The sequence below is a fragment of the Branchiostoma lanceolatum genome, chromosome 10 (genome assembly GCF_035083965.1).
Source record: "Branchiostoma lanceolatum isolate klBraLanc5 chromosome 10, klBraLanc5.hap2, whole genome shotgun sequence".
In the NCBI taxonomy this organism is placed as follows: Eukaryota; Metazoa; Chordata; class Leptocardii; order Amphioxiformes; family Branchiostomatidae; genus Branchiostoma; species Branchiostoma lanceolatum.
The window spans coordinates 11,447,683-11,475,396 of record NC_089731.1 but is presented as its reverse complement, the minus strand read 5'-3'; the positions used below and the strand labels follow the sequence as shown (position 1 = coordinate 11,475,396).

Genomic DNA, 27,714 nt, shown 5'->3' with positions numbered 1-27,714 from the left:
GCTGGACACTGGTGGCTTTTTTGTAGGAAGCTGTCTTTGCATGGTATCCAGGCATAATTCCCTATACTTAAAAGAGACGTGTGAATTGACCTCTTCCCAGCCCACTGGTCTATATACACAAATATCTTAAATGTTGGAACATGTTGGTTGGTAGAAAGGATGGATCTATGTTGCAACAATTCAGAAACTAATGTATATAACGTGTTCGATGTCAAGAATATTTCTAACATGAACACAGTAGGAACTAGAATTCCACGACCTCATACCTTCGCCAAATGATTTTAACCTTTTTGACTGACGTATCAGGAGTGTTTCTCATCAATTATAAATCATACCAGTTGATCTTCTTCACCCAAAAAACAAAAGTATGAGCTTAACAAAGAAGGTTATGCTAACAAAGTAACATTTAACATGAATTATGCAAATGAGGTCCTTATTAGCATAATTTGATTCAACGATGTTCACATTCACATAACTTCCAAGTGACACAAGTATGAAATTGGCATCATTTACCTGTATGGAACTATAGTAGTTTCTCATTAATTATGCAAATTAGGCCTACATTTGCATATTTTTTATCTATCAAAATTCCTCAGTAACAAATGTCACATATTTCAATAGTCATATCATGGAAAACAGCGGGTTTTTAAAATTGTCTCATTAATTATGCAAATTAGAATCTGATTTGCATAATTATCGTCCAATCAGACAAAGCATCACGTAAGCTATCTACATACCAGAAATCATTAACATCCATTTAGCCCATCTTGAGTTATAGTATTTTCTCATTAACTATGCAAATGAGGTCTTCATTTGCATAATTGATATCTATTAATATTTCTCTCTTCTTCAGTTACATATGTCACATGTTTGAGAGTCCTATCGTGGAATTTGGCGGTTGTATAAACTTTCCTCATTAATTATGCAAATTAGATAATGATTTACATAATAAGTATCTAATCATGTACGTCATCACTCAAGCTATCTACTTACCAAAATTCATGACCATCCATCAAGCCCTTCTTGAGTTATTCCCTTTCAAAGTCTGAACCAAAACCTGCTCCTGCAGTTCCAAAAAAGCCGCTAGGGGGCCCAAACCCGTACCACTTACTCTCTGCCCATAGAGCTATCTACCACTCAAAAATCAGTTTCATAGCATGTCCAGAACACGAGATATCAGAACAGGAAGTTGCGCTGCAGTACCGTAACAAGCCGCTAGGGGACCCAAAATCTAATCATTTCCTAGTCTCATCAAGACCTACCTACCTACCAAATATCAAGACAATCCATCCAAGCCTTCTCGAGTTATGCTGTACATTACACACACACACACACACACATACAAACGCTACCCTCTGCATAACCTTCTCGGCGAAGGTAAATATATAAAACATCACATAAGTGTTAGAAATTGTTCCAAACAGTTATTTACCTCAGTAAGATTGTTAGAAAGGTTTCGACTATGTTAGAACAAAAGACAACAATTATAGTTACAAGGTAATCCGGATGAGACTCTACTGCTATCAATATGATAACTGAAAATATTCCTTGACCAATTATAGTGGGAAAATAGGAATGCTGGCTATATGTATCTCATATATAATTAACAATTTGCAGCATTTTCCAAATGGTAGATTTGGGCTATGGCCCCCATGAAATAGGTGTTAATTAGTCTGTATTGTCTACCTCTGTATAGTTATGAAGTAGTTGAGTGCATATTATAGTTCCATAATACCAGCGATATTAGCATGGTGAAATATGCATGACGGTTACCTTCTCAATCCTTTCGACTTCATCTGCGTCTGCACATGGACATAAAAATAAATAAACAATGTTTATTCACAATTGTAGAAGACGACCTTGTTACAAAATCACTACTTTCAAACTATTTCAGATATACAATTTATTTCCTGTGTTAGTAAATCAATATTAGAAGTATACAATTAGCTTGACTTTGCAGACTCACATTGTACTCTCTAGAAACAACACAAGAAATATAAAACGCGAAAAGCTCACTTTACGAAGGAAAATTATTAGGTAGGATATTTTCATATCATCTATTCATGATAAATTGATGAATAAGGGGATACATTTCATATGATGTACTCGCGAACTAACGCGGTCAATCAATTGTAAGCTACGCTGAGCTGTCGGTTAAACATCACTCAAGGCGTAGTAATGGCGATAAATGGAATGTGAGAGATATCGATAACATGGTAAAAAATAGATTAATCCAATCAAGCGTTGACAAATCTTAAGAATGTTGTTAATCTATTCATAAGTTGAAACGCACACATATGCTCACCATTATCTAAAGCATTCAACAGCAGTCTACAAAATCCCTCTGAGTTGATACGGACATATCCCTCGAGAAAGCGTGGACCTTCTAGATTTGTGCCATCCACCATGCGATCCAACAAGGATCTCTTAAGAATAGCTATTTGGTCGGTGTCTGGAAAACGTGCCATTACTTTTTCGCCAAAACTAGCGTCATATTCATCATCGTCAAATACTACCAGACCGTCCCCGAACCTATATTCATTTCCTGAGCTTTCTGTAAGGTGATAATAGTTGTAAGAGCGAGTGCGTTTTAAATTTAAAACCTTTAATCTATCTACACTCACTTCAATCTCTGTTGGGCCTTCTTCAATATAGTAACCGAAGCTTTTCAGTCTATCGAGAAAACAGGTCCTTCCGTGAGTTGGGACCTCATCCGAGAATACCACTGTTAGCATTTCGCTTTTTGACAGGCGGAATTGTCATATGTTCAAAATACATTCCCTGACTACTAAGGAACCGTCCGCGCGGAATGGCCATATGCACGAAACTGTGAAGTTTAATAGTCTCCGCACAATTGTTCACTTGCCTAGCTAGCGGCTGTCCAAAACAATCACGAACTTTGACCTCTGAACTGTGGCGTGGAGCAAGACATGAGTCGGCAAAAATTCGAGCACACAGAAGACCTGTATTTATTATGTAATGACGGTAAGTGAAAAGCAAGCTCATGCGTGTAAATCGGGCTGTGAAACGACCATATACAAGTCTAAGTAGCGTCAACTATTAAGACAGAAATGAAATGCAGCTCTTTCAAATGTACGTATACGATGGTGCAATACTTCCAGTAAAATGCTTTATTTCTTCTGATGGAACGTCATGTGCTCGCATGTAGACGATAGTAACTAAGACCACTCGTACGTACAACAAATTGTTATTTCTTCTAGATGTGAAGCAGAGCAGAGTAATAATCAGTACATAAGCAGGCATGGTGTTGGACGACTGGATTGAACAAAAGGCAAACGGCACGCTACTGGTAAGCGATTACACCTTTTGGTATTGATAATTGACCACTGATGCAGACATTTTATCAACATTCGAATACTGGATGTTGAGCAATTTGTGCTTGTCCTTCTTGATTATAAACCAGGGCTAAAAGAGCTCGGCTGTGCCAAAAATTGGAGTAATAATTTTTAGTAACACCCCCTTTCTCTGACCCCGTTACGACAGAACTGAGAACAAAACTTTGACATATCGCTCATAGGATATCATAGATAAAAAACAATCTTTTTTCGCTTTTATGATTTGTTGTCTTTTCAGTCATACATTTACATTTTGCACGATATTCCAATTATGATCTCTCAAGGTTTACGCAAATTCAAACTAGATCGCAGCGCGATCGCTGTCTACATTCATAATGTATCATAAGTAGTGATTTATCATGCAGATTCATCTTTCATCAGTGAAATTGTACTCGTCTAAGGATATCGACAAAAATGACAAATTAAAAATATTGGCAACATTTACATTCCCTTATAAGAGAAATCGTGGAAACCATTTAGGCAAATCTTATCAGTAAATTGATTAGATCTATATTTTAGTTTCAATTTTATTATATCTAGTTGATATGTGAAAATTGTAGTAACGAATCTTTCATCGTTTTCAGACGAAGAAAGTACATCCGGTAACGTCGTCAACATTTAATTATCTATTAAATTTCGCCAAAGATCCCCTAGTCGTCATTCTTTGTATAACCTGTGTCATCGGTTGGCGCTACAGAGCGAAATTATACCCCCCAATACGTAAATTGCAGACGTGGATATCGTCAGTGATACGCCCGCCACAAAAGGTAAGAAAGGTTCAGCTTATCTTTGATAAATTATCTCTACATTTCAGCTGTTCACTTGTATAGTACTGTTGTATTTCTAGACCTTACTCTACTTATTATAAGCTATTCAAATATTTACTTCATGACTAGTGTTTGCCAGCAAGCAAATTTGTTTCCCTTGTTTTCTGCCCCCCGGGCCCTATGGCCTGGTTCTGTATATAATATTTCTCAAATAAAGAAGGTGGACACAAAGCTTCCAATCAAGTACACTATGCCCCCCGTTTGAATATTGTTGCATGAGAAATATCACGACTGACATGCAAGTTTTATAAAGTTATTTCCAATTTCTGTCTGTTGCAGAACGAGCTCTGCATTTTTGGTTTAAACACGAAAACACTCCGTAAAGTGGAACAATTGATGAAAAATCTTCTGAGTGAAACAGACCTGAAAGCGAATGGAATCGTCATCACCACCCATCATGTCAAAACAAGAGAAATCCAGAAAGACCCGACAGTGAAACTGGCCATGTGCTGTGGGAATAATTCAGAACGTTTGATACTCCGCTCAACCGATGAGCCAGACGAAATGTCGGCCATGTTGGAATGGACAGAGCAAAAGAAAGGTAATATAGTACCGTTACCCATTTTAAATGATCGATGTGTTTTTCGTTGCTGTTTTCGTCCTTGCGAAAAAAATATCCCAAATGAAAAGCTTAAAGGAATGATATAGTCACAATTCTGTGAAATATTTCTCACTGATGATATAAAATTCCATCTAGTAAGGTACAGTAAAATTCCATCTAGTAAGGTACAGTATTTATACCCGCTTTAACACATACAAAATTGTTTCTACATGTAAGACACATGCGCAACAATTACTTAACATCTTATTTCATCATTTGTTCTAGTGCCCACCGTTATCATCATAGATGGTCTGCAATGTGAAGAGGGTTCTTTGTACGACCATGAAGCAATCACAGAGAGATTATTGCGGAATCAGCCCAACCTGCAGCCTTACATAGGGACCGATAGATTCTTTACAATTGGCAACAGTTTCAATCATTGTCAGAAACAAGCCACGCTTAGCTGGTTTTACAACGCGTGTTAAATGTAGATAAAAAAACCCCTTTGCTTTCTTTTCAGGACGAGCAACTCTTTTAAGTGCTTTTTATGAACAAAAGCATTTTTTTGCAATTGTAGCATGCGCACGCATTATTTTCGATCATTTGTAGCATGATAATAATAGTAATAACGGTTTGTCCAGTAAAACCAAAAGTACATCGTGTGCACCAGTGTTGCAACGTTGGCCATCTGACCGAATTTGATTTTTAAAAAGATTTTTACTGTATCGTTGAGACTTAAATAAGCACCCATTACTTCTGCCTGAGTTGAAATCTACTTTACAGTGATAATAAAAGGGCCACATTTGAAGTCTATGTTTTTGTGTTGCTAATGTGAAATATCTATCTTTAAACTATACAAACTGTACGTACTGTAGCACAATAAATATGTATGTCGAGCAGAATATTTCACTTTTCCAATACATTTGACTGTAAAGTACTACTAGTATTTAAAATGCACTGGCGCCAAAATTGATCGATATCATTTGTTATTGATAACGCCTGGCAGCTCTACTTGCCTTTATTTGAGTCCGAAAACCTCTTCCAAGAAGAACATTTTTTGTTCTAGTTCAGTGTCTTTTATCCATGATGATCTTGATATCTATCAAGTTGATCTAAAAGCCACAAATATGCATGCAAAACGGAAATCTATGTATTGAAATATGCATATATTATTGCAGACAGATGTAAGCTATGTTACAGTATTGCGATAATTACCTTTCGCCGAGAAGGTTATGTTTTTATTATAGTTGCTCCAGCTGTGAGATGGGTCTGTATGTATGTATGTCAAAAGTTTAATTCGAGAAACTGTCGATGGATCTTTATGATTTTTGGTAGATGGATAGCGGTTGAAGGTAAAAAGATCATGTTTAAAAAAGGTTCACCTCGCGTCCAAAAATGATTTCATCAGGTTGGTAGAATATAGGATATACGAGATTCTTTTTACACAACCAGGTAATCTCACCTGCTAACGTTTCTGAAAATAGTTCACCTGGCATTTTCCTACAGTACTGCGGCGGGCTATGTGTGTGTGTGTTTGTATGTATGTAACTCGATAACCTGTTAATAGTTGTGTATGATATTTAGTGGATGCATGGGTAATGGTTTTGAAGAGGAAGGACAAGTTTGATTATGGGCCTTCTAGCGGGTACCTAAGACACTTCAGTTTGAGGTCAAATTTTCTAGAGACACCAGGTTCGTGCTTTCTGACTACAAGTAGTAAATAGCTCATGGGGCAGGGGATAAGTGGTGCAAATTTGGGCTCCCTAGCGGCTTGTTTGGAAATGCAGTGGGTGCCTTTGTTGTTACATGTACTATTGGAGGCGAATAACTAGAGAAGGGGTTGGCGGATCGTCATGATTTATCGTATGTAGAAAGCTTGGTGGATGATATACATAATTGAATGCTGATTATTCACATCATGAGCTAATTTGTGTAATTAATGAGAAAAGTTTATAAAACCGATGCATTTTAATATTATGACTCTCAAACATGTGACATATGCATCTGAAGAAGAGATAGAGATATCCACAGACATCAATTATGCAATTATCATTATTATTAGAATTATTATTATTATTCAGGTTGTAATATTACAACAAGTATGTACCCATCATCCATATTGATTGTAGATAATTGTAAGAAGTTAAATTATTTTTCAATGAAATAAACCATCATCATCATCATCATCATCATCTGAGGATTGAGACTGTTGTAACGTGCTTGAGGCCTCCTCGAACATATAATATGTCATAAAGATTTATCCTATCCATATATATATTCAGTTACTGTACCATTTCATCATTACTGTCAACTAACAACATCGTGCAATATAAATCCTTTGTGGTCCATATGATATCAACGTACACATATTTACAAGAGTCATACTACAATTTTTTCATGACCAGTTGTAACATAAATCAACACTCTAGCGTTTAGACACCTATACTATTTCTGATCAACCATAACATATGTGTTTTTAGTATTGAATAAAGGCACTGTCCAGAATAAGCATTGATTACTTGGCGAAGGTATGTGTTCGTGAACCTCTAGTTCCTTTTCCTGTGGGAGTTATAAATCATCACGCTGTACACTATGCAGAAGAAACCCGCCCAACCTGGGTGGAGACACAAAAGATAATACCTTAAAATTGCTTCAAAGTCGCTGGTTCCTTTGTGTAGCTGTAAGCGATTCGCAAAAAAACAAACAATACTAAATTATTCATATGCTACCTGTGGACAATTTGACGTTATTGAGTTTAGAACACGTTAAAGATATAATAGAAAAAACGTTCTGGTCACCATAAGCGGCACAGTGTGCGTGTAATGTTCATTTGGTGGAAAGCAATTACTATTTCATGATGTACAAAAAAACTGTTCAAACTTTTGCATAGTCTGCCACGTTTACAGAACACCGCACGTAACGTGTACACAAGCCAGACCGGACCGCCCAACTTGAACGGAGACCACGATAGAAAACACCGTCCTATTGCTTCCAAGTCCCTGGTTCCTTTGTTACTTATGGAAGATTTGGCGATTCACTAAAGAACAGTACTAAATTTGTCATAAGGTATCCTAGAAATACAGCTACTCACGAACATATGATATGACGTCATTGATACCAGAGTTAAGGACAGGTACAAAATAGAATCAGCAAGAAAAGATTGGCCTATGATACATGTTTATTGCAGAACGTGCAAGAGACTGGATTTTGAAAGCAACGACTATCTCTAATTCTTCTAGAAAAGAAAGCTGTTATAACTTTTGCATGGTCTGCCGGCGCCATGTCCATAGAACACCGACAGAGGAACCTCATTTTCATTTGTTTTCACATGAATGAAAGCCAGACCGGACCCGCCCAACCTGAGTGGAGACACACAATAGAGGAATTGTTTTTCTATTGCTTCCAAGTCTCTGGCTCCTTTATCAAGCTGTGGGCGTTTCATAAATGAACAGTACTTGATATTTCACAATCTATTTTCAATACTGTTACCTGCGAATGCACAATATGATGTCCTGATAAGACAGTTTAACACACGCAAAACATAATTGTGTTCGATCTAGCATGCAGGAGAATTTTGGCCAATAATGCATGGATAATGATGACTTGATTGCTCAACAATGGTATCTGATACATTATACGACAACAACAAGTCTACTCTACATTTATATATATATAAAGACTATGTAGTACATTATGGTACGAAATTTATATACTTCTGTGCCTTTAACTTTTAGCATACCGTGTTTCACAGACACCGACGTAGTTACATTTCCCTCGAGTGTTAAAAATCATCACAGTTGAATACTATACAGATCGTTCCCGCCCAATCTAGGTGGAGACACACAATAGATAATAACTTCTAATTGCTTCCAACTACTTGGTTCCTTTCTATAGCTGTGGGCGATTCGCAAACGAAAGCTACCTGCGAATAGACAACATGACGTCCTTTAGTTAGGAACACGTACAGAATATGATAGAAAACATGCCACGAACACATTATCTTCGCCAAATAATCAAGGCTTATTAAGGAGAGTGATTAATATTTACATGCTTATCACCCCAAGCAAATTTGATCATACACCATACCGTTTGAAAGTTACGATTTGGGGAGAATGAGGCCAGTCTAGATAGGGATAAAAATCATTAGGTGGTACAGGACTAGTATATGTGTATAGTGTGCTGATATATGTTATAACTGGTCATCAAAACTATTGAAAGTTATGATTAAATGGTAAAGTCAATATATATGAATAAATTAAATCTTTACTCCATATCATACACATTTTGCAAGACATACATGTAACTTGTTCATACGGTGCTAGGTAATACCTAGCAGTGGTGCACTTTTGGTGCAGTGTACTCTCTGAGCAGAGGAGTGCTGGTTTTTGACATGTTTTTAGGTGCTTTTGTCAGGCTTTCTATTTTGTCCCCTTTCCGTTATGTCTCCAACCGTGTGTTGGACACAAATGGCTAAACTGAACACGTTAAAAACCAACCGGACCCACATATCTGCTTGGAGTGTAGTGAGACTGTCCCAACTGTTTATTTATGTGCCCAATTCGTTTATTTATACATCTAGGCAAGGCCCTCTGTTGACCTGTTTCGGGAACACTGTCACATGGCCCATTGAGAAAGGTACTTGGATTTACTAGTTATGCAGATTAGCTCCTGATTTGCATAATAAGTCATTGATTGTGTAAAACACCATCTGAGCTCTCTACATACCAAACTTCACGACGATCTGTCGACCCCTTCTCAAGTTATTCATGTCCGAAGGTCAAAACAAAAACACCCACTGCAGTTCCAAACAAGACGCTAGGGGGCCCAAACTTACACAACTTAATTCCTGTGGCGTAAGCTATCTACCACACAAAAATCATGACCATAGCACTTTCAGAAAATATGCCACTAAATTTTGAAGCTCCGCTGCAGTGCCTAAGGTACCCGCTAGAAGGCCCATTATCGAACTTGACCTTCCTTTCTTTAAACCTACACACCCACTAAATATCATACAGATCCATCGACAGCTTCTTGAGTTATGTTGTCCACAAGAAAATACACATCCACACAAAGCCCGCTGCAGTGCCGACGGAAAATGCCAGGAGAACCATTTTTGAACTTGACCTCCGTTTCTACAACATCTACACACCTGCAAAAAATCATGAAGATCCATCAACGTTTCCGTCACCTTTTTGGCCTACATACAAACGCACAAAAATTAAAAGTCCACTGCAGTACTGTTGAAAAACGCAAGGTAAACCATTTTTGAAGTTGACCTTCCTTTGCACAACCACTACACACCTACCAAAAATCATAAAGATTCATCAAAGGTTTCTTGAGTTATGCTCTTGACATGCATACAGACCCACCAAACAGCTGGCTCAACCGAAAACATAATCTACCCCGAGTACTATAGTACTCGGCGAAGATAATAACGTTTTGGCCACTATAAGTGGCACAGTGTGCGTGTAATATTCATTTGGTAGATAGCAATTGCTATTTCATGATGTACAAAAACCTGATCAAACTTTTGCATGGTCTGCCACGTTCACAGAACACCACACCACACGTGACGTGTACACAAGTCAGACCGGACCCGCCCAGTTTGAGTGGAGACCACGATAGAAAACACCGTCCTATTGCTTCCAATCCCTGTTCCTTTGTTAATCATTATGGAACATTGGGCGATTCACTAAAGAACAGTACTTAATTTGTCATAATGTACCCTAGAAATACAGCTACTCGCGAACATACAATATGACGTCATTGATACCAGAGTTAAGGACAGGTGAAAAAATAGATCAGCAAGAATAGTTTGACCTATGATATATATATATAACACAGCGTGCAAGTAACTGGATTTTGAATGAAATCAATGACTATCTCTACCATAGAACACCAACACAGGAACCTCATTTTCATGTGGGTGTTTTCACATGTATAAAAGCCAGGCCGAGCCCGTCCAACCTTGGTGGAGACACACAATAGAGAAATTGTCTTCCTATTGCTTCCAAGACTCTGGTTCCTTTATGAAGTTGTGGGCGTTTCATAAAAGAACACTACTAAATATTTCATGATCTATATTCGATACAGTTACCTGCAAATGGACAATACGGTGTCCTTGATACGACAGTTCAACACAAACATAACATGATTGTATTCTAGCATGCAAGAAAGGCTTGGCCAATAATGCATGATAATGATAACTTGATTGCTCAACAATGGTATCTGATACATTGTGCGACAACAAGAAGTCTACTCTACATTTATATGTAAAGACTATGTGCTATAGGATGGTACGAAATGTATACACTTGTGTGCCTCTAACTGTTAGCATACTGTGTTCACAGACACCGACGTTGTTATATTACCTTTGAGTGTTATAAATCATCACAGTTGAATACTATACAGATCGAACCCACCCATTCTAGGTGGAGACACACAATAGATACTACCTTCAAATTGCCTCCAACTACCTGGTTCCTTTCTATAGCTGTGGGCGATTCGCAAACGAAAGCTACCTGCGAATAGACAACATGACGTCCTTTAGTTAAGAACACGTACAGAATATGATAGAAAGGAACGTTTTGGCCACTATAAGTGGCACAGTGTGCGTGAAATGTTCATTTGGTTGAAAGCAATTACTATTTCATGACGTACAAAAATACTGTTCAAACTTTTGCATGGTCTGCAACATTCACAGAACACAACACTTGACGTGTATACAAGCCAGACCGGGCCGCCCAACTTGAACGGAGACCACGATAGAAAACACCGTCCTATTGCTTCCAAGTCCCTGGTTCCTTTGTGGAACTGTGGGCGATTCACAAAAGAACAGTACAACATGATGTCATTGATAATATAGTTAAGGACAGGTACAAAATAGGATCAGCAAGAATAGTTTGGCCTATGAAATATGACAGATCGTGCAGGTACATATAACTTGCTTTTGAACAGATGCAATGACTATCTCTCTTTCCAGAAAAAAACAAAACAAACTGTGATAACTATTGCATGGTCTGCCGGCGCCATGTCCATAGAACACCGGTACCGACACAGGAACCTCATTTTCATTTGGGTGTTTTCACATAACTGTATAAAAGCCAGACCGGACCCGCCCAACCTGAGTGGAGACACACAATAGAGAAATTGTCTTCCTATTGCTTCCAAATCTCTGGTTCCTTTATGAAGCTGTGGGCGTTTCATAAAAGAACAGTACTTGATATTTCATCATCTATTTTCAATACTGTTACCTGCGAATGTACAATATGATGTCCTGATAAGACAGTTTAACACACACAAAACATGATTGTATTCTAGCATGCAAGAAAAGTTTGGCCAATAATGCATGATAATGATGACTTGATTGCTCAACAATGGTATCTGATACATTATACGACAACAAGAAGTCTACTCTACATTTATATGTAAAGACTATGTGGTACAGGATGGTACAAAATGTATATACTTGTGAGCCTGTAACTGTTAGCATACGGTGTTCACAGACACCGACTTAGTTATATTACCTTTGAGTGTTATAAATCATCACAGTTGAATACTATACAGATCGAACCCACCCATTCTAGGTGGAGACACACAATAGATACTACCTTCAAATTGCCTCCAACTACCTGGTTCCTTTCTATAGCTGTGGGCGATTCGCAAACGAAAGCTACCTGCGAATAGACAACATGACGTCCTTTAGTTAAGAACACGTACAGAATATGATAGAAAGGAACGTTTTGGCCACTATAAGTGGCACAGTGTGCGTGAAATGTTCATTTGGTTGAAAGCAATTACTATTTCATGACGTACAAAAATACTGTTCAAACTTTTGCATGGTCTGCAACATTCACAGAACACAACACTTGACGTGTATACAAGCCAGACCGGGCCGCCCAACTTGAACGGAGACCACGATAGAAAACACCGTCCTATTGCTTCCAAGTCCCTGGTTCCTTTGTGGAACTGTGGGCGATTCACAAAAGAACAGTACAACATGATGTCATTGATAATATAGTTAAGACAGGTACAAAATAGGATCAGCAAGAATAGTTTGGCCTATGAGATATGACAGATCGTGCAGGTACATGAAACTTGCTTTTGAACAGATGCAATGACTATCTCTCTTTCCAGAAAAAAAACAAAACAAACTGTGATAACTATTGCATGGTCTGCCGGCGCCATGTCCATAGAACACCGGTACCGACACAGGAACCTCATTTTCATTTGGGTGTTTTCACATAACTGTATAAAAGCCAGACCGGACCCGCCCAACCTGAGTGGAGACACACAATAGAGAAATTGTCTTCCTATTGCTTCCAAATCTCTGGTTCCTTTATGAAGCTGTGGGCGTTTCATAAAAGAACAGTACTTGATATTTCATCATCTATTTTCAATACTGTTACCTGCGAATGTACAATATGATGTCCTGATAAGACAGTTTAACACACACAAAACATGATTGTGTTCTAGCATGCAAGAAAAGTTTGGCCAATAATGCATGGATAATGATGACTTGATTGCTCAACAATGGTATCTGATACATTATACGACAACAAGAAGTCTACTCTACATTTATATGTAAAGACTATGTGGTACAGGATGGTACAAAATGTATATACTTGTGAGCCTGTAACTGTTAGCATACGGTGTTCACAGACACCGACTTAGTTATATTTCCTTTGGGTGTTATAAATCATCAGAGTTGAATACTATACAGATCGAACCCGCCCAATGTAGGTGGAGACACACAATAGATTATACCTTCAAATTGCTAACAAGTAGAACAACACTAAATTATTCATAAGCTACCTGTGAATGGACAATATGACGTCCTTAAGTTGAGAACACGTACACAAAATTATAGAAAAAATGGACGCTTTAAATGGCCCAGTGCTAGTGTGCTTGTAACTTTCATTTGGTTGAGAGCAGTTGCTATTTCACGATGTACAAAAACCTGTTCAAACTTTTGCATGGTCTACCACGTTCACAGAACACCACACGTGACGTGTGCACAAGTCAGACCGGACCCGACAAACGTGTATGGAGTCGACGATAGAAAACACCGTCCTATTACTTTCAAGTCCCTGGTTCATTTGTAAGATGTGGAACTGTGGGCGATTCACAAAAGACCAATACTAGATATATCATAAGGTATCCTCAATTTAGCTACTCTCGAACATACAATATGATGTCATTGATACCAGCGTAAAGGACAGGTACAAAATAGAATCAGCAAGAAAAGATTGACCTATGATATATGTACATTGCAGACCGTGGAAGTAACTGGATTTTGAACAAAAGCAATGACTATCTCTATTTCTAGAAGAAAAAAGCTGTTATAACTTTTACATGGCGCCATGTCCATAGAACACCGACACAGGAACCAATATGTTTTGGATGTGTTACGGTATATGTTGAATTGTGCATGTTACTGTGGTTGTTATTGTGGTGGAATTTGAGAACTTAGCTGATACTTGTTAACGTTGTTATTAAGTCTTTATTGACAATAATACAAAGGCGCGTATAAATTGTAACACACGGAAGGAGCTAAAAGTAATTTATTAGCAGGGTAACTGATATATAAAATGTTTGCAAGGCTACATTTCAGGAAACTTATTAATATACGTCGTTCGAGAGAAAATGACAGACACATGCCACATGTCAATTGTTGAATCTCTATGCTAAGAAGGTGCCTTAGAATACTGCGCCTGTAAGTATAAAGCTCAAGTGACCTGTCAATTGTTCAATCTCTATGCTAAGAAAGGCGCGCCTTAGAATACGATTGTAAGAATATAAGCTCAAGCGACTGATTTACACAGCAATTTGAATATTCTTTGTATGAATCTAGCAATAGCACTACAAAAAAATTGAGAAAAATTGGTATTTTCTTTATTTATTTATTTTCGTATTTTGTATTCTTGTATTTTGTCCTTTGCTTCTTTGCCATTTGCAGACAAGAGTCTCATAAAATTACCTATGGTGCATTGCAATAGTTGCGGAAATTTGATAACATGGCCATTGGGTGCAATTCCTAAAACCCTTCTAACTCCTAATAGAATTGACGGTTGACAGATTTTGTTGATTCAAAGCCCAACATGCAGAGAATGAGTTGGCTTATTAACATATTGTATTACACAAGACCCCATAGCTATATATAGGTAGTACAAATAAATGGCTGATTTGGGAAAGTAAACAATATGTTTTTTACACAAAAATTACCCCCAAAATCGGACTTAAAAGACTCATAACTTCTTATAGACCTAAACTTGTTATTTTGTAATTTCTGTGGTATCTTTTGCCTACAAACCGATTTTCACCGAAAATTATTAATGTTTTGATATTTTGTTCCGGTCCTTGAAATTTAGTCCCAAAAAGCGAGGTTCATTTTACATGTAATGACGTCATTTGGTCACGTGATTACACCCTTACTACATGTCCAAGCTGGAGTATGATAAACATTTTACCTCGGATAAAAATGGAACAGACTGAAATCTAAGACTGAATAATATCTTAATCGTGACTATAAATTAACTTTTCGTCTCGAGGAAAAAATAATCTATTTTGCTTGGTAAAATAGTATCTGTTTCTGAATGTTTGAAAGTTTTTCGACTGAATTGAACATGGTTTTCGTTACTTGTCGGGCGTTTTTCTATTCTTGCAAATGTGAAAGACACTCCAGAAATGCGTATATTTTGGCTTACAATTGCAAAATCCATTTGGAACGTAAGGTGGTGTAATTATGATTTTTGTCCCATAACAGATCACAAAAAAACCATGCGAGTTGTTAACCAAAACTTCTATGTAGAGTACTGTAAACGCTAAACAGCCCTGGAGCACGCCCCATGATCAGAGGAATAGGCGTGCTAAATGAATTCAAAGAACAAAACCTGCAATTAAGTTCTGTACACACAACCTTTATTAAATATGTCACATCAAGCTGCACACACTCGAACAAGCGGTTCTGGAGGGTTAGTGCCAGCTCTTCATACATCAGTCAAGTTCCAAAAATGGTAGCGGTCGTATATTTCTCTAAAGTTTTATACAAAGCCTATATGCGTTATATTTGCTCAAGGATTTACAATTAATGTAAATCATCCTGTAACAAATAGCATTTCCATCACTTTGAAGTATCGGTTCGGCAGTTGATAGAGATTACAAAAATGCAGCATTCAAACTTACTTGCACTTTAAACCTTACAGCTAAAAGACATTGTCTGGCAATTCATCCCTCTATATATTTCTTTAAATGTCCGTGCAGTTTTAAAGAGGTTCTAATCTAAAATCTTACCTTATGAAGGTATTCACAAAATATACAGTTTCACAATTACCATTACATGTATATCCGCTGTCGTTGGTTTGTTAATAATTCTTTGCTTGTGATTCCCTGTTTGTTTGTTTCTTTGTTGATTGAATTGGCTGGTTGGTTGGTTGGTTGGTTGGTTGTTCGGTTGGTTTTGGTTGGTTGGTTGGTTTCTTGTAGAGAAGGATGGATAGTTGGTTGGTTGGTTGGTTGGTTGGTTAGTTGGTTGTTGGTTGGTTGGTTGGTTGGTTGGTGGCTGGTTTGTTGGTTGGTTGGTGGCTGGTTTGTTGGTTGGTCAGTTGGTTGGTTGGTTGGCTGGTTGGTCAGTTGGTTGGTTGGTCGGTTTGTTGGTTGGTTGGTTGGTTGGTTGGTTGGTTGGTGGCTGACTGGTTAGTTGGTTGGTTGGTTGGCTGTTTGGTGGCTAGTTGGTTGGTTGGTGGCTGGCTGGCTGGTTGGTTGGTGGCTGGCTGGTTGGTTGGTTGGTTGGTTGGTGGCTGGCTGACTGGCTGGGTTGGTTGGATGGTTGGTTGGTTGGTTGGTTGGTTGGTTGGTTGGTTGGTTGGTTGGTGGCTGGCTGGCTGGCTGGTTGGTTGGTGGCTGGCTGGTTGGTTGGTTGGTTGGTTGGTGGCTGGCTGGCTGGCTGGCTGGCTGGCTGGCTGGCTGGCTGGCTGGCTGGTTGGTTGGTTGGTCGGTGGCTGGCTGGCTGTTGGTTTGTTTGTTGGTTGGTTGGTTATTTTTATGGTTGGTTGGTTAGTTGGTTGGTTGGTTAATTGATTGATTCATTGGTTTCTTTGTTGGTTGGTTGGTTGGTTAATTAGTTGGTTGGCTGATTGGCTGGTTGGATGGTTGATTCCTTGCATGGATGGCCGGAGGATCAGTCATTTTTCAACATCTTCTGTTTACATGAAAACATTTAAAGAAAACCCAAGACTTATAAGAAAGTTAGTAGTTCTCTTTTACTGCGAATGGCACCAACTGGCTGGAGGTTCTTCATATGACCGTCCCGACCAACGTAGGGTCACGTTGTATGCCGGGTTCAGCAAAACCCGCCACATAGTCAGCAGTGCGCTGTCTATCTCTTCATTTCGGTTGAACCTCTTATCTCGTTGTCTGGAGCAGTTTTCGTTGAAGTCAGAGTAGAGACTCGTTTCGAACAGCCTTTCCAAGTTCCCTTCAAGCTGGAAGGCCTTCAAAGCTTCTTGTCGTCGAATGGCATATTCCTCAGGCACCACAGGCCTGTCCATCTTAGAGAACAGTACGAATATCGGGACTTCTGTGGAGGAGAAAAGTTGCACAAAGTTTAAGTATCCAGGCCGGGCACTGATATTGGACACATGATGACAACAAAGAGTAGTAAGATTCTATTTATCCAATGTGATACTTTTCATGAACAACTCAACAATCAAAAGGCATAATTCTAACAAGCCGCACAACATGCAGGTCATGTAACACATATTAAAACATACCTTCCATCTATGCTCAATGGAGTCTAAATTGGAAAATCCTACTTACGTCTTCCATCATATGTTTTCGCTGACCTCGCCACCGTTTTGACCAAGTTTTCCGGAATGTCCTTGTCTGCCTCACAGACCATGATGACACGGTGAAAGCGTCGTTTTTGATCGACTGTAGGAAATTTTTTCTCCAGCTGTTGGGTTTTGAGTTTAAGAAGCTCGGGAACACATGTACCCTCCGGAACTCGTCCTTCCAGCGTCAGCCCGATGAGGGTTATGTAGGATTCCTCCTCGAGGTTTTCCATACCGACGAAATCCCACATTTTGATGGTTTCAGGGTAGTCATCTATGGGGGTCTTCATGTAGCGGCGCTCGAACATAGGGATTGGAGTCAGGTAAATCGTGTTGTTGGTGGCAGCCCCTTTACCAGAAACAGCAAACTCGTTCCACTTTTGGGCTACAGCCATGTGTGCAGAGTTTACCAAGGTAGACTTACCACCTCCAACACGACCCACCATAAGAATATTAAGCTCACTTTCAGTGTTCTCGATGAGGTCCCTAACTTCTTCCATCAAGGCCTGATCTTCTTCTGAATATGAGGACCCTGCCATATTTAGATATTTACTTCAGAAGCTTTCTCTTTTCCAAAGCACCGTGTTCTGATGTTCTGAAGACGAGCCACTTTCCTAAATACCCATTTGTTCGTATTATTATCACGTGATGTACCCGATATGCAAATTACATAGCAACGCATACTACAGTTGTGAGAAATGCTATTTTGTACAAATTCTTTCAGTAGAAAAACCACGACCTATGTAAACGGGAGTTCAAGATAACCTCGCAATAGCTTTTGTTTCTTACCCAAAAGATCGACATCAGACGCAGTGAAAACATTTCGATATCAAGCGCAATAGAAAAATATAGCAAAATGTACCGACATGAAAATCAAACATCGTTGCTTATTATACATAATGTATTCCGTACGTCATCTGCGTAACAAGCCAATTTCGTGTTCTTCGCGCATGTCCTGCAAAACGTCAGCCTACATTTTCTCAAAGGACGACTGTTTTCATTTCTGGTTTCAGACGGCATGATATCAGGACATTCCGGAAAGTAGGATGCGACCTTTCAATGTTGAAATAATCTTTCCGAAGGTAACCAGTGACAATGGCGAACTACGGCTACCATTTAAACAAATTGAAAGGTATTTCAAACGTTGGTATCCAGACTTGTGCTCTTTCAGTGATACAGATGTTACAAATGTGAAATTCGTTCGCATTCCTTTTACAAAAAAATCATTTTACGAGAGAAGCGAGCTTTGTAAAGTAGAGTTGTACGAAGACGACGATGTGGATTGTTCTGTTCTTTTGCTCAATGGAAATGACATTGACAGTATTAAAGTCAGATGGCTAGGGAGACCATTTACTTCGCACACAAAGGCCGTATTAGTGATAGTCTCAGAACCTCCCGGTACTGAGCAAAAGCGTTTTGAAGAGTTTAAGTCCGAAGTTGGTGAAAACTGGAAAGGGATCGTGATCAGCAACCCATCTTCCGTTGATGTGCGGAAAAGTGTACGGCAGGCCTTAGAGAAAAGAGCGGGTAAGAACTATTTGCTGTATCGGTATGGGTAAGGCATAGAAACTAAAAATACCACCACCTCAGCAATAAGCTTGTTCTTTTATTTTCTCCTAAAAAGTTCCTACAAAGATTATCTATGGGACGGTCCTTTAGATGATTGGTTTTTACGTAACTTTGTATTTCTAGATCGGCGGCTTCCACTGCCTTATCGAGTATTGTCTTCCTGACGTATTTCAATATTATTCATAGTGACATATGTCCTTAAACAATACCATGCACATTGATGTGGCTTTTACTATGAGTCGGTGGAATTTGGAGTTATCTGATAAGCCACATAAAATAACTGTACTTTGTTGATAGCTACATGTACTTGTTAACGTTAAGAAAAAGATGCAATAGATGCAACTAATGAAAAAAAATGATTTTCGTCAAATAGGTACATCCAGCAGGGTCAATGAGATATTAGATTGGTTGGACGATCCAAAAAGACTTCATCAGGTAAGTTTTAAATAGATAGACGTGAGTTTGCAGGGTTCATGATTTAATCAGTCATATCATTTTTCAAAGGGAAAGTTCTTCCACAGCATGTATCTATAAAAATAGATATGAAAACACCCTTTGCCTATATCGAGGAGATAGACGACCCTTCTTTAAATACACTTCGTTATTTATTTATTCTTAGTTTAGTAAGGTTTTGTAATGTATGATACATAATAATATATATATATATATATATATATATATATATATATATATATATATAATGGTATCATCTGTGAACTGGCATGAACTGCCATAAACTGAGAAATACCCACCTTATTTGGTATTTCTTTTTCTCTGTAGAAACTGTGCATCGCCGGGCGTGGTAGTAAAACAGTTGAAAAAGTGCAAAAACTTTTGGACGATTACTTTGGTGACACAGACTTTGAAACAGAAAGACTGCACATTACGAGTTCGGTAATTCAGAAGAAGGATCTACAGTCTGTGACCCACGCTATCTGCTGTGCAGACAGGAGTGAGAGAAACATCCTTTTTTCCGCATGCGGAGAGCCAGATGAGCTGACGCTTACGGACAACTATTTTAAAGAAGGTGAATGAGTTATATTTATAGGCATTTATAGAAAATATTGGCTCTTCTAACCATTTACACATCTGGGCTAATACTGACAATATCACTTTTTGGGTTACGTTTTCACCAATAACTCTTTATTTCAATGTGTTTGTTGTAACTGTAATTGCGTGACACACATGGCTAGACTATCTGTAATTATCATGACAGTCGATAAAACATTGCTAACGTTACAAGGAAGGGGAATAAAGTTAGTCTAATTCTTGCATGCAGTCAACCCTATCAAAAGTGATCAGACATCGAAAAGTGACATAAAAAACATGCACTAGACAGATGGCCACTCTATACAGGATGTTTTGTTCAATAGAAAAATGAAAATAATGGGACCACCAAAATATAAACACTGTGACGTGGTTTTCGCTAGCACACGCTTTAAGGTACTTGCAAACACATTTAATACTTAGGGTTGTAAATAAAGACATTGTAAGATAGGATTTAGAATAAGAAATTTGGATAGAGGACTGACCTATGAGAAACTGGACCTGGTTATCTATGTATTTCTCTACGGAAAGCACCAATACGCGGATTTGTAATCTAAGTAGAACGATTTCATTGTGGCAAAATGAACGCTAGAGGTATGGCATTTTCTGTTTACAGCCCTTTCTTCGTCTATCAATGATTCAAATTATTCTAAGGATACTAGCATCTAATTAAACAATAATATAACATGATCCCCTCATTTCTAGCCAAGAAACGGACACTGATAATAGAATATGGAGGTAACGACCCTGCGGACGACCAACTGTATGATGCAGACGTATTCTACGACTCCATGGTGAAAGACCAGCCACGACTAAAAACATTCATTGACAAGAACTGTTTCATATCCATGTCAGAGAAGCTCAATGACAAACAGAAACAGGCTATAATGTGTTGGTTGGGACGGGAATAGGACAAGACCGCTGTATTTGATAGGAAATGAGATATTCATTCGGAATTCCCCTCGAATAATTTCTACTGATTGATTGGTCTATATTAAGATATTTTGATAAAGAATAGGAAATATCTATGGACTTAGACAGCAAATTGAAGTACATATTGACATGTTATAACCCCTGCATGATATACATAGGAAACTATTTCAAAGAATGACTGGACGTTAGAAATTCCTCGAATGATTGTAAAAGCCAATTCTTATCCCATACTATACACTCTTGCATTAGGTACATTTGCCTTATAGAACTGTAGTTATGTAACAGTAGATGCGATACTTTGTACCTTGTATAATTGTTGTTCAATGAAGTTATATATCTAACACGTCAGATCCACGGCATTGTGAAATTATACATATCATATTATATTATCGGCACGATTGGGAACCGCAAAATAGCAGGAGATTTTGCATGTAAGGTAGTTTTGTGCTAGTCCTCTACACGTAAGTTTGATATATCCATATTCCCATGTACTTTGTGATTTAAAATACTATTGTAAAGGTATTTGAAACCATGACTCACCTTGCTTTGTAATAACCAACTCAAGCACATATACCAATGCATCTTATTAACTGGATATACCTAATGTTACAATTTTTTTCAAATGTGATTCTCATAAATGTAACTAGTTTTCAGATATCACTCTGAGTTTGACTGAAAATATATCTTCATTGATTTCTATGTAATGCTCTCCTGCTTGCTCTGCGTGATATAAGATAGGTGGCGATAAATAACAAGCACGTTTGATTTTACAGAACATATACGAAATACATTTAACGTTGGGTAACATAAATTCGCGGGGTACTTAAATTCGGGATTTTTCGAAAACGGGGTATCTAGGGATATGTGCTAGATACAACATCAGTAATACCGCTAGAAATGCAAACTTGACAGACTAACGTATTCAGAACACTGTCTGAAAAGTTTCGATAACCATGCATTAGAAGTTGGCTACCAGGCCTGCGATTGGTTTCTTCTGTCGATAATTATTTTCAAACCGGACACAAAACCAACAGATAACTGCAATTCAGTTCCAGACAAATTATAAAACTAACATGATTGTGTAAGAAAAACATGACATAGACTTCTTGACGTATTTCTAAAAGACCTGTTTAATGTTCTCGCCTTCCAAAATCGTTAGTATGAAACAGACTGTGGATGATGTAACGTTACACCTTGATTGTACTTGCATAGTTAGGCAAATTTGACACCGAAGCGTAGAGCCACCGTTGTACCTAGGCCCCCCTCCCTCTTCAACACAAGACCCAAATGAACTATGAACCATTCGTAAAATCATAACAGACCGGGACACTGTTTTAGTAGATCCAACAATAAGATCTAAGCTAGATTCAGTTTGAATGAAACCTTTAGATGAGCTTACTCTTACCTTACTCGTGAGATTTCCCGTTGTAAATCCATTGTGAGGTGATAACAGTGTACTGAAGGTAAGTCATGTTTGTCGCCGGACTTTGTACGCAAGCGAGGGGAGGTTCATAATCCAATCACAATGGGTTGTTTCCGGGGAGCTGATCAAAAAGGCACGAAGCAAGTTAGAAATAAACAGCGCAGAAACTTGCCTAAAATCCAATAGGGAAACGCCTATCCACCAGTAGAAAAAAAGCGGAATCTGTCTTTAACTTACTGACGTATATTGTAAACAAACGGACAAAGAAGTCAAACAACAAATACTAAGTCTGGTGATAGCATAAACACATTCCTCACCGAGGCCTGGAAACAGCGCCATCTAGCGGAACCAACTAGCATTTAAGCCTAGGGGGCTGAAAGTAAACGGGTATTCTTGTAAGACAAAAAATAATGGAAAGATGAATCAAAGATCTTTTCCACTTGTGTCAACCAAATGGAACTCAGAACGGAAGTTTGTTCCGTTCGTTTTCTTTTTACACATCCCTAACGTTTGCCAACGGAAACTTTGTACGACTCAGAGATAGATATGCACATTGAAGGCTCTTCAACAGACACCGACTGTGTCGTAACACCGCCACAATGGCAGACACTACCATACGGTATCCTCATAGAAATCTTTCGATGGTTGTCAGTAGCAGAGGTACTGAATGTTTCCGGGACGTGTCAACACTGGCGGAGATGTGCTCTCTCTGCGTCCACGTGGGTTCATAGGTGCCTCGTGTTGGATTTTACCGCTGATGGCAGAATGAAGGGAACACGTCAGGAGCTAATTGAGTGGTTGACGACCAGCTTTGGACATGCTATAAGACACGTAAAGGTTGGTTTCAGTAGTTACAGGAACACTGCTACCATCGTAAGGACAAAAGGGCACTGAATATCATTTACGGGTTGCGAGTTCAGCACCAAGGACAGGTCGTGTCTCTGTGGAAACCAGACCTATTTGCTTGGGTGTGGATTTGGCTCAGTGCAAAGGAACGTAAATTTAGCAGAGAGGACAGATGGTTTCACCTAGATACCTTGTCTTAGACCCTCCCGCGACCTGCACGAAGGTTTAAATATTTTCCACTGGTCTTTGACTAAATATGAGGCCCTGATACAATGAAGCAATAAAAACAAAGCACTTTTATGTTTTGTGATTTGTTCGAAATGGCAGTGCGGTTAAGTAGATCTATACGCTGATATCAGGCAATCATAACTGTAGAATATCTTACTCATAGTCGTTGTAGGTTACCGCGCACTGTTTTGTGTCAGTCGGGTCTAGTACAAACATCGTGTTGATACCGCGTTTCTGTGGATACATGTCGTCATCAACCGTTAATTCTCGAATAATGCAAAAGTCACGACAAAGACATGTTCTCGAACGCTCGCCCATATCAACCAGGGACGGTATCCAAAGCAAACCACACAACTTATCTATACGCGTAAGAATTTGTCTTGAGTGCTGCTACGTCCTGTATCTCCCAATGGCTCAACGTAATTTCCCATGCCGCCGATGTGTACACGACAACTACCGACGGATTCCCGATTATCTTCAAGTTCGGATGCGTCGGAGTTTGCCGAGCCGGCGGCGCTCTCTTTACAGGGTGTCCTTCCCTAACGGTTCAACTCCCAATGCTCCAAAAAGCGTGATACTAAAGGATGACGTCCTGGTTAAAATCTTCAAGTACCTCTCCACGGACGATCTCTGCAGGTGCGCTAAAGTGTGCTCCGCATGGCGGCGCTGTGCCTGCATGACGCCCGTGTGGGAGGGAAGGCGGGTGGTGTTTGATTATAACGCCTGGTGCGCCATAGACTTCAAACTCAGGTGTAGCAAACATTGCTGGTTGTTAGGCGTGTTCGGTGACGTTATCAGCAAAGTTAAGGTGAGCTTGTGTTACTGTAACAGTCCATGAAATTTCATAGAGGTTTTATTTTCAGTAGCGTTTGCGTAGACTGTCTGTTGGTCAACAAGATAGCTCAAGAACGGCTGGATGGATTGGTTTTATACTTAATGTCTTGGTAGGGTGTGACAAAACTGGATATGATTAGATTTCGGGCCCCCTAGCGACTTTCCTTGATACTGCAGCGGAACTTCCAGGTTTGATTTAGACATATTTCTTGCCTTGTTTTTTTTCTTCAATATTTTAGTTTTCAAATTTCTGGTGACTGCCATGTTTTCCTGACTTATTCTATAAGTATAGAAAATTATCACAATTTTTTCCACTATATATATGCTGTTACTGATTTATAATTCAAGTATGACAACTTACCTCATTTTTTTGCAGGTCATCTTGTCTCTGGTCTGTGAAGGGAGTCAGGACCCTTTCTTCACAGGACTGAGGATCAGACGACAGCAGTACGACATCATGGCGGATTTGGTTGCCAGGGGCAACCTGAAGTCCCTGGAGATGGAGTTTGTTCAGCATGTACAGAAGCAGAGCGCTTCGTGCGAGCACAGGGAGTGCAACTGGCCGCTCGTTATGTTCTTACGGAAGGTGAGTGGTGGTATGTCAGGATGATATGAATTACAGGTTTGCGTGGCAAAACCTTTGTTGGATCCATTGACATGTGCGGTGGCCGCCATCTTGAATTGTGACGTCACAGGGTCACCACATCATTCCATTTTATTATTTTTAACAAATCGGCACACAACAATCACACATTCAACTCAAATCAAAAGAAAATTCATTACCAATTCATATCTATAAAAAGACCCCGTAATCGCTAAACTAATATAGTAAACCTGAAGTATTATGTAACACAAATACTTAACTCTAATTGCTTTCTGTCCTAACTGCTTTATTGAGTGAATGAATTGATACTGTGACAAACCATTTAGTCGCCTCGGTGAGAACGGAAGGATTGTTTTTGATGTGCTGTTGTGTTTGTCCGTATTTATTTCAATACACTGCCAGTAAAGAGACAGGATGTGAGTAGGACAATGGGTCAACGCAAAGGTTAGACTTGTGGGAATGAAAAGAAGTAGAGTTCAGAGGTGATAGAACTAGTTGATAATCAGATATGGCAGTCCAGGTCATTGGATCAATGGAATTCGGAAGAGGGTAAGCACATTACCTTCAGTCGGCACAGTGACGTCATATAGATCGATGAGAGCATAGAATAAACTATATCCTGTACCTTTACTGTATTGTACATTTTTGATGTCCTGTCCTGTGTATCTTTGTTATCAATAAAACATCGTTTGCTGCGCGTACACTGACACACTTGTTTTTCCAGGTCGTCGTGCATCTCCGTGATTTGTCCCACCTGTCAATCCAAGGTCTTCCCGACGTGCACTGCGAGGGGCTGTTGAAGACCCTACAGCAGGTACCGTCCCTCCGTAGACTGGATCTCAGCCACAAACGGCAGCCGTGCTCCCGGCAGGTATCCCTAAGGGGACGGCTGCGCAAGGCTATCCCAACAGCTGTTCTTCAGGTGAGAACTTTATATATTGATAGAAAATTATATGGAAACTCTTACTTGCTCTATATAATTTTTGTCGATTTGTGAAGTGGAACTGACCACTTTCAACGATAGTTTCTGATACAAAGAATCACCAGTTTGAAGGGCATACATGTATTTGAAAGGGTCTGAGTTGTACACAAGCATACAAAATCAAAACTGCTCCATATCTTGTGTCTTTGTATGACACACATGTATAAATACAATATCAGCTTCTTTCTGGAAGGCTACTGATTGTTAAGAAGTTGACCGTAAGTGCCCATTTACCTGTTTCAGCTCAAGAGTCTTCAAGTGCTGAAGATATCTAACATCGACGTGCAGGATGGCCTTTGGCACGCGCTTTCCGACAGTGACGCTCCTTCCCTACAACAACTCAGTCTGGTGGTTTATAACGACTACAACCCGTTCTTACAACCATCATGGGAACGAGTTTCTCAAAACTGCCCGGATCTCAAAGTCGAGCTCTTCTTCGTCAAAGGTCCATGGAGATACGCTCTCACTAGGTCCGAGTTTTGGTCGTTCCTTCGCGCAAACATGAAGCTTAAAACGCTGGCGGTTGCGCAGAAGAAAGTATCAAACGACATAGAGATGAGAGACATCCTTACCACGATCATCGAACGACATGCGCAAGTACTGGAGACACTACTGTTTTTACAGTCCGACAGGCAGCCTGTCGCCCCGACGAACATTGTCGAGTTTGTACGAAGTTGCCCGAAGCTTACCGATCTGGTGATAGGTCCAGCGATCGGGGATAGGAGATTGAAAGCAGCAGCAAAGGCAGGACAGGGCAGATTACGACGTCTTCAAGTTCGCCTGGTCTTGAAAGAAGTACGTCATCCCCCAAGACCTCGCCTCATGACGCGTGAAGAAGACGAAATTCTTCAAACTGAGATGACACGGTTGCTAGGATACGAGTGGACGACTCCGCCCCACATGACCTTAGCTGAGGACTTTGAAGATGCGTATGACACTCTACCTCAAGACAAAATCATTGATGAATACTTATGAAGAAAGAATAGGTGAACAGCTTACAAAATATATGTACGTCAATGTATTGAAATGTGAACAGTACTTGTCCCTTTTTACTTTCATTGTCTGCCAAAAGTGTTATGGAATTAGTAGGTAGTACTATCTAGAAGGCATATATCACTTAAACGTAACTAGTCATAGCCTAGTTTTGACCAGCGATCATAGCTGACGGGCTAACATACTGTAGATTGTGATTGTGATCTTTGGCCTGTCGGGGTGAGTTTGTGTGAAAATGTGAGCGTGAAATGTTTCGATGTCGTAACAGTTATACATACAGCATTGTGAGTAACTTCCAACTCCATTGCAAAATAACATTAACGTTCCTTATTCCCATCCATTACATTTGATTTTCTACCGCTTTATCTTAGTCTACTGTGATTGCGAAGGCAAAGGCTCTATATTGTCGAATAGACTGAACAATGTTTAGGTTGAATTGAAACCAATATTATTACCTTTTTCCTACGTGTCATCTATTCTGTCCAGTGGCTTACAACGAAATGATTTGCGCCCATTCATACACTGGTGTTTTCACATTTGCACTAAAGCATTAAACAATAATCGAACTATCTATATTTCAATATGGATTATCCCGATTGAACATTTTAGATTGTAATGGAAAGACCGATAAACCCAAAACTGTTCTAGGGTACAGCAGGGTGCTTCGGTGCGTCGAGTGCTTAGTTAGCAAGAAACTTCAC

The 27,714-nt window shown here is 39.2% G+C and overlaps 4 protein-coding genes and 1 long non-coding RNA gene across 8 annotated transcripts in view; 3 read left to right on the top strand and 2 right to left on the bottom strand.

Annotated features, from left to right (window-relative positions):
* LOC136443214 (uncharacterized) overlaps window positions 1-22,833 on the bottom strand; it is a 34,076-nt gene extending 11,243 nt beyond the window's left edge. The window contains exons 1-2 of one of the 3 annotated variants that reach the window (XR_010757096.1): window positions 22,509-22,833; window positions 1,774-1,802 (exon numbers count right to left, since the gene is read on the bottom strand). Coding sequence is in view for 1 of the 3 variants with exons in the window: in XM_066440359.1 (XP_066296456.1) it covers window positions 1,774-1,802; window positions 2,306-2,735 (459 nt within the window). In the remaining 2 variants the exon portion in view is untranslated. Of the gene's footprint in view, window positions 1-1,773; window positions 1,803-2,305; window positions 2,811-22,508 lie in introns of those variants that run through there. The other 2 variants (XR_010757097.1, XM_066440359.1) reach the window with 2 other exon arrangements.
* On the top strand, window positions 2,907-5,532 carry LOC136443215 (uncharacterized). 2 transcript variants are annotated; one of them, XR_010757099.1, is made up of 5 exons: window positions 2,907-2,985; window positions 3,222-3,310; window positions 3,941-4,123; window positions 4,463-4,724; window positions 5,010-5,532. It is a non-coding gene; the product is annotated as an uncharacterized lncRNA (long non-coding RNA). The 2 variants fall into 2 exon arrangements; XR_010757098.1 differs by having other exon boundaries at window positions 2,975-3,093.
* LOC136443712 (uncharacterized) lies at window positions 15,623-18,270 on the bottom strand. The gene is made up of 2 exons (XM_066441061.1): window positions 17,541-18,270; window positions 15,623-17,301 (listed from the first exon to the last, which is right to left on the bottom strand). Exons 1-2 carry the CDS (start codon window positions 18,091-18,093, stop codon window positions 16,985-16,987), a joined length of 870 nt encoding a protein of 289 aa, XP_066297158.1. The 5' UTR covers window positions 18,094-18,270; the 3' UTR covers window positions 15,623-16,984.
* On the top strand, window positions 18,430-21,632 carry LOC136443711 (uncharacterized). Its single transcript, XM_066441060.1, has 4 exons — window positions 18,430-19,081; window positions 19,497-19,558; window positions 19,904-20,150; window positions 20,876-21,632. The coding sequence occupies exons 1-4, from the start codon at window positions 18,601-18,603 to the stop codon at window positions 21,079-21,081; spliced, it is 996 nt and encodes a 331-aa protein (XP_066297157.1). The 5' UTR covers window positions 18,430-18,600; the 3' UTR covers window positions 21,082-21,632.
* A 1,254-nt stretch (window positions 22,834-24,087) lies between the features above and the next one.
* Window positions 24,088-27,472, top strand: LOC136442953 (uncharacterized). Its single transcript, XM_066439995.1, has 4 exons — window positions 24,088-24,408; window positions 24,811-25,020; window positions 25,763-25,960; window positions 26,264-27,472. Exons 1-4 carry the CDS (start codon window positions 24,088-24,090, stop codon window positions 26,993-26,995), a joined length of 1,461 nt encoding a protein of 486 aa, XP_066296092.1. The 3' UTR covers window positions 26,996-27,472.
* The last annotated feature ends 242 nt before the right edge of the window (window positions 27,473-27,714 follow it).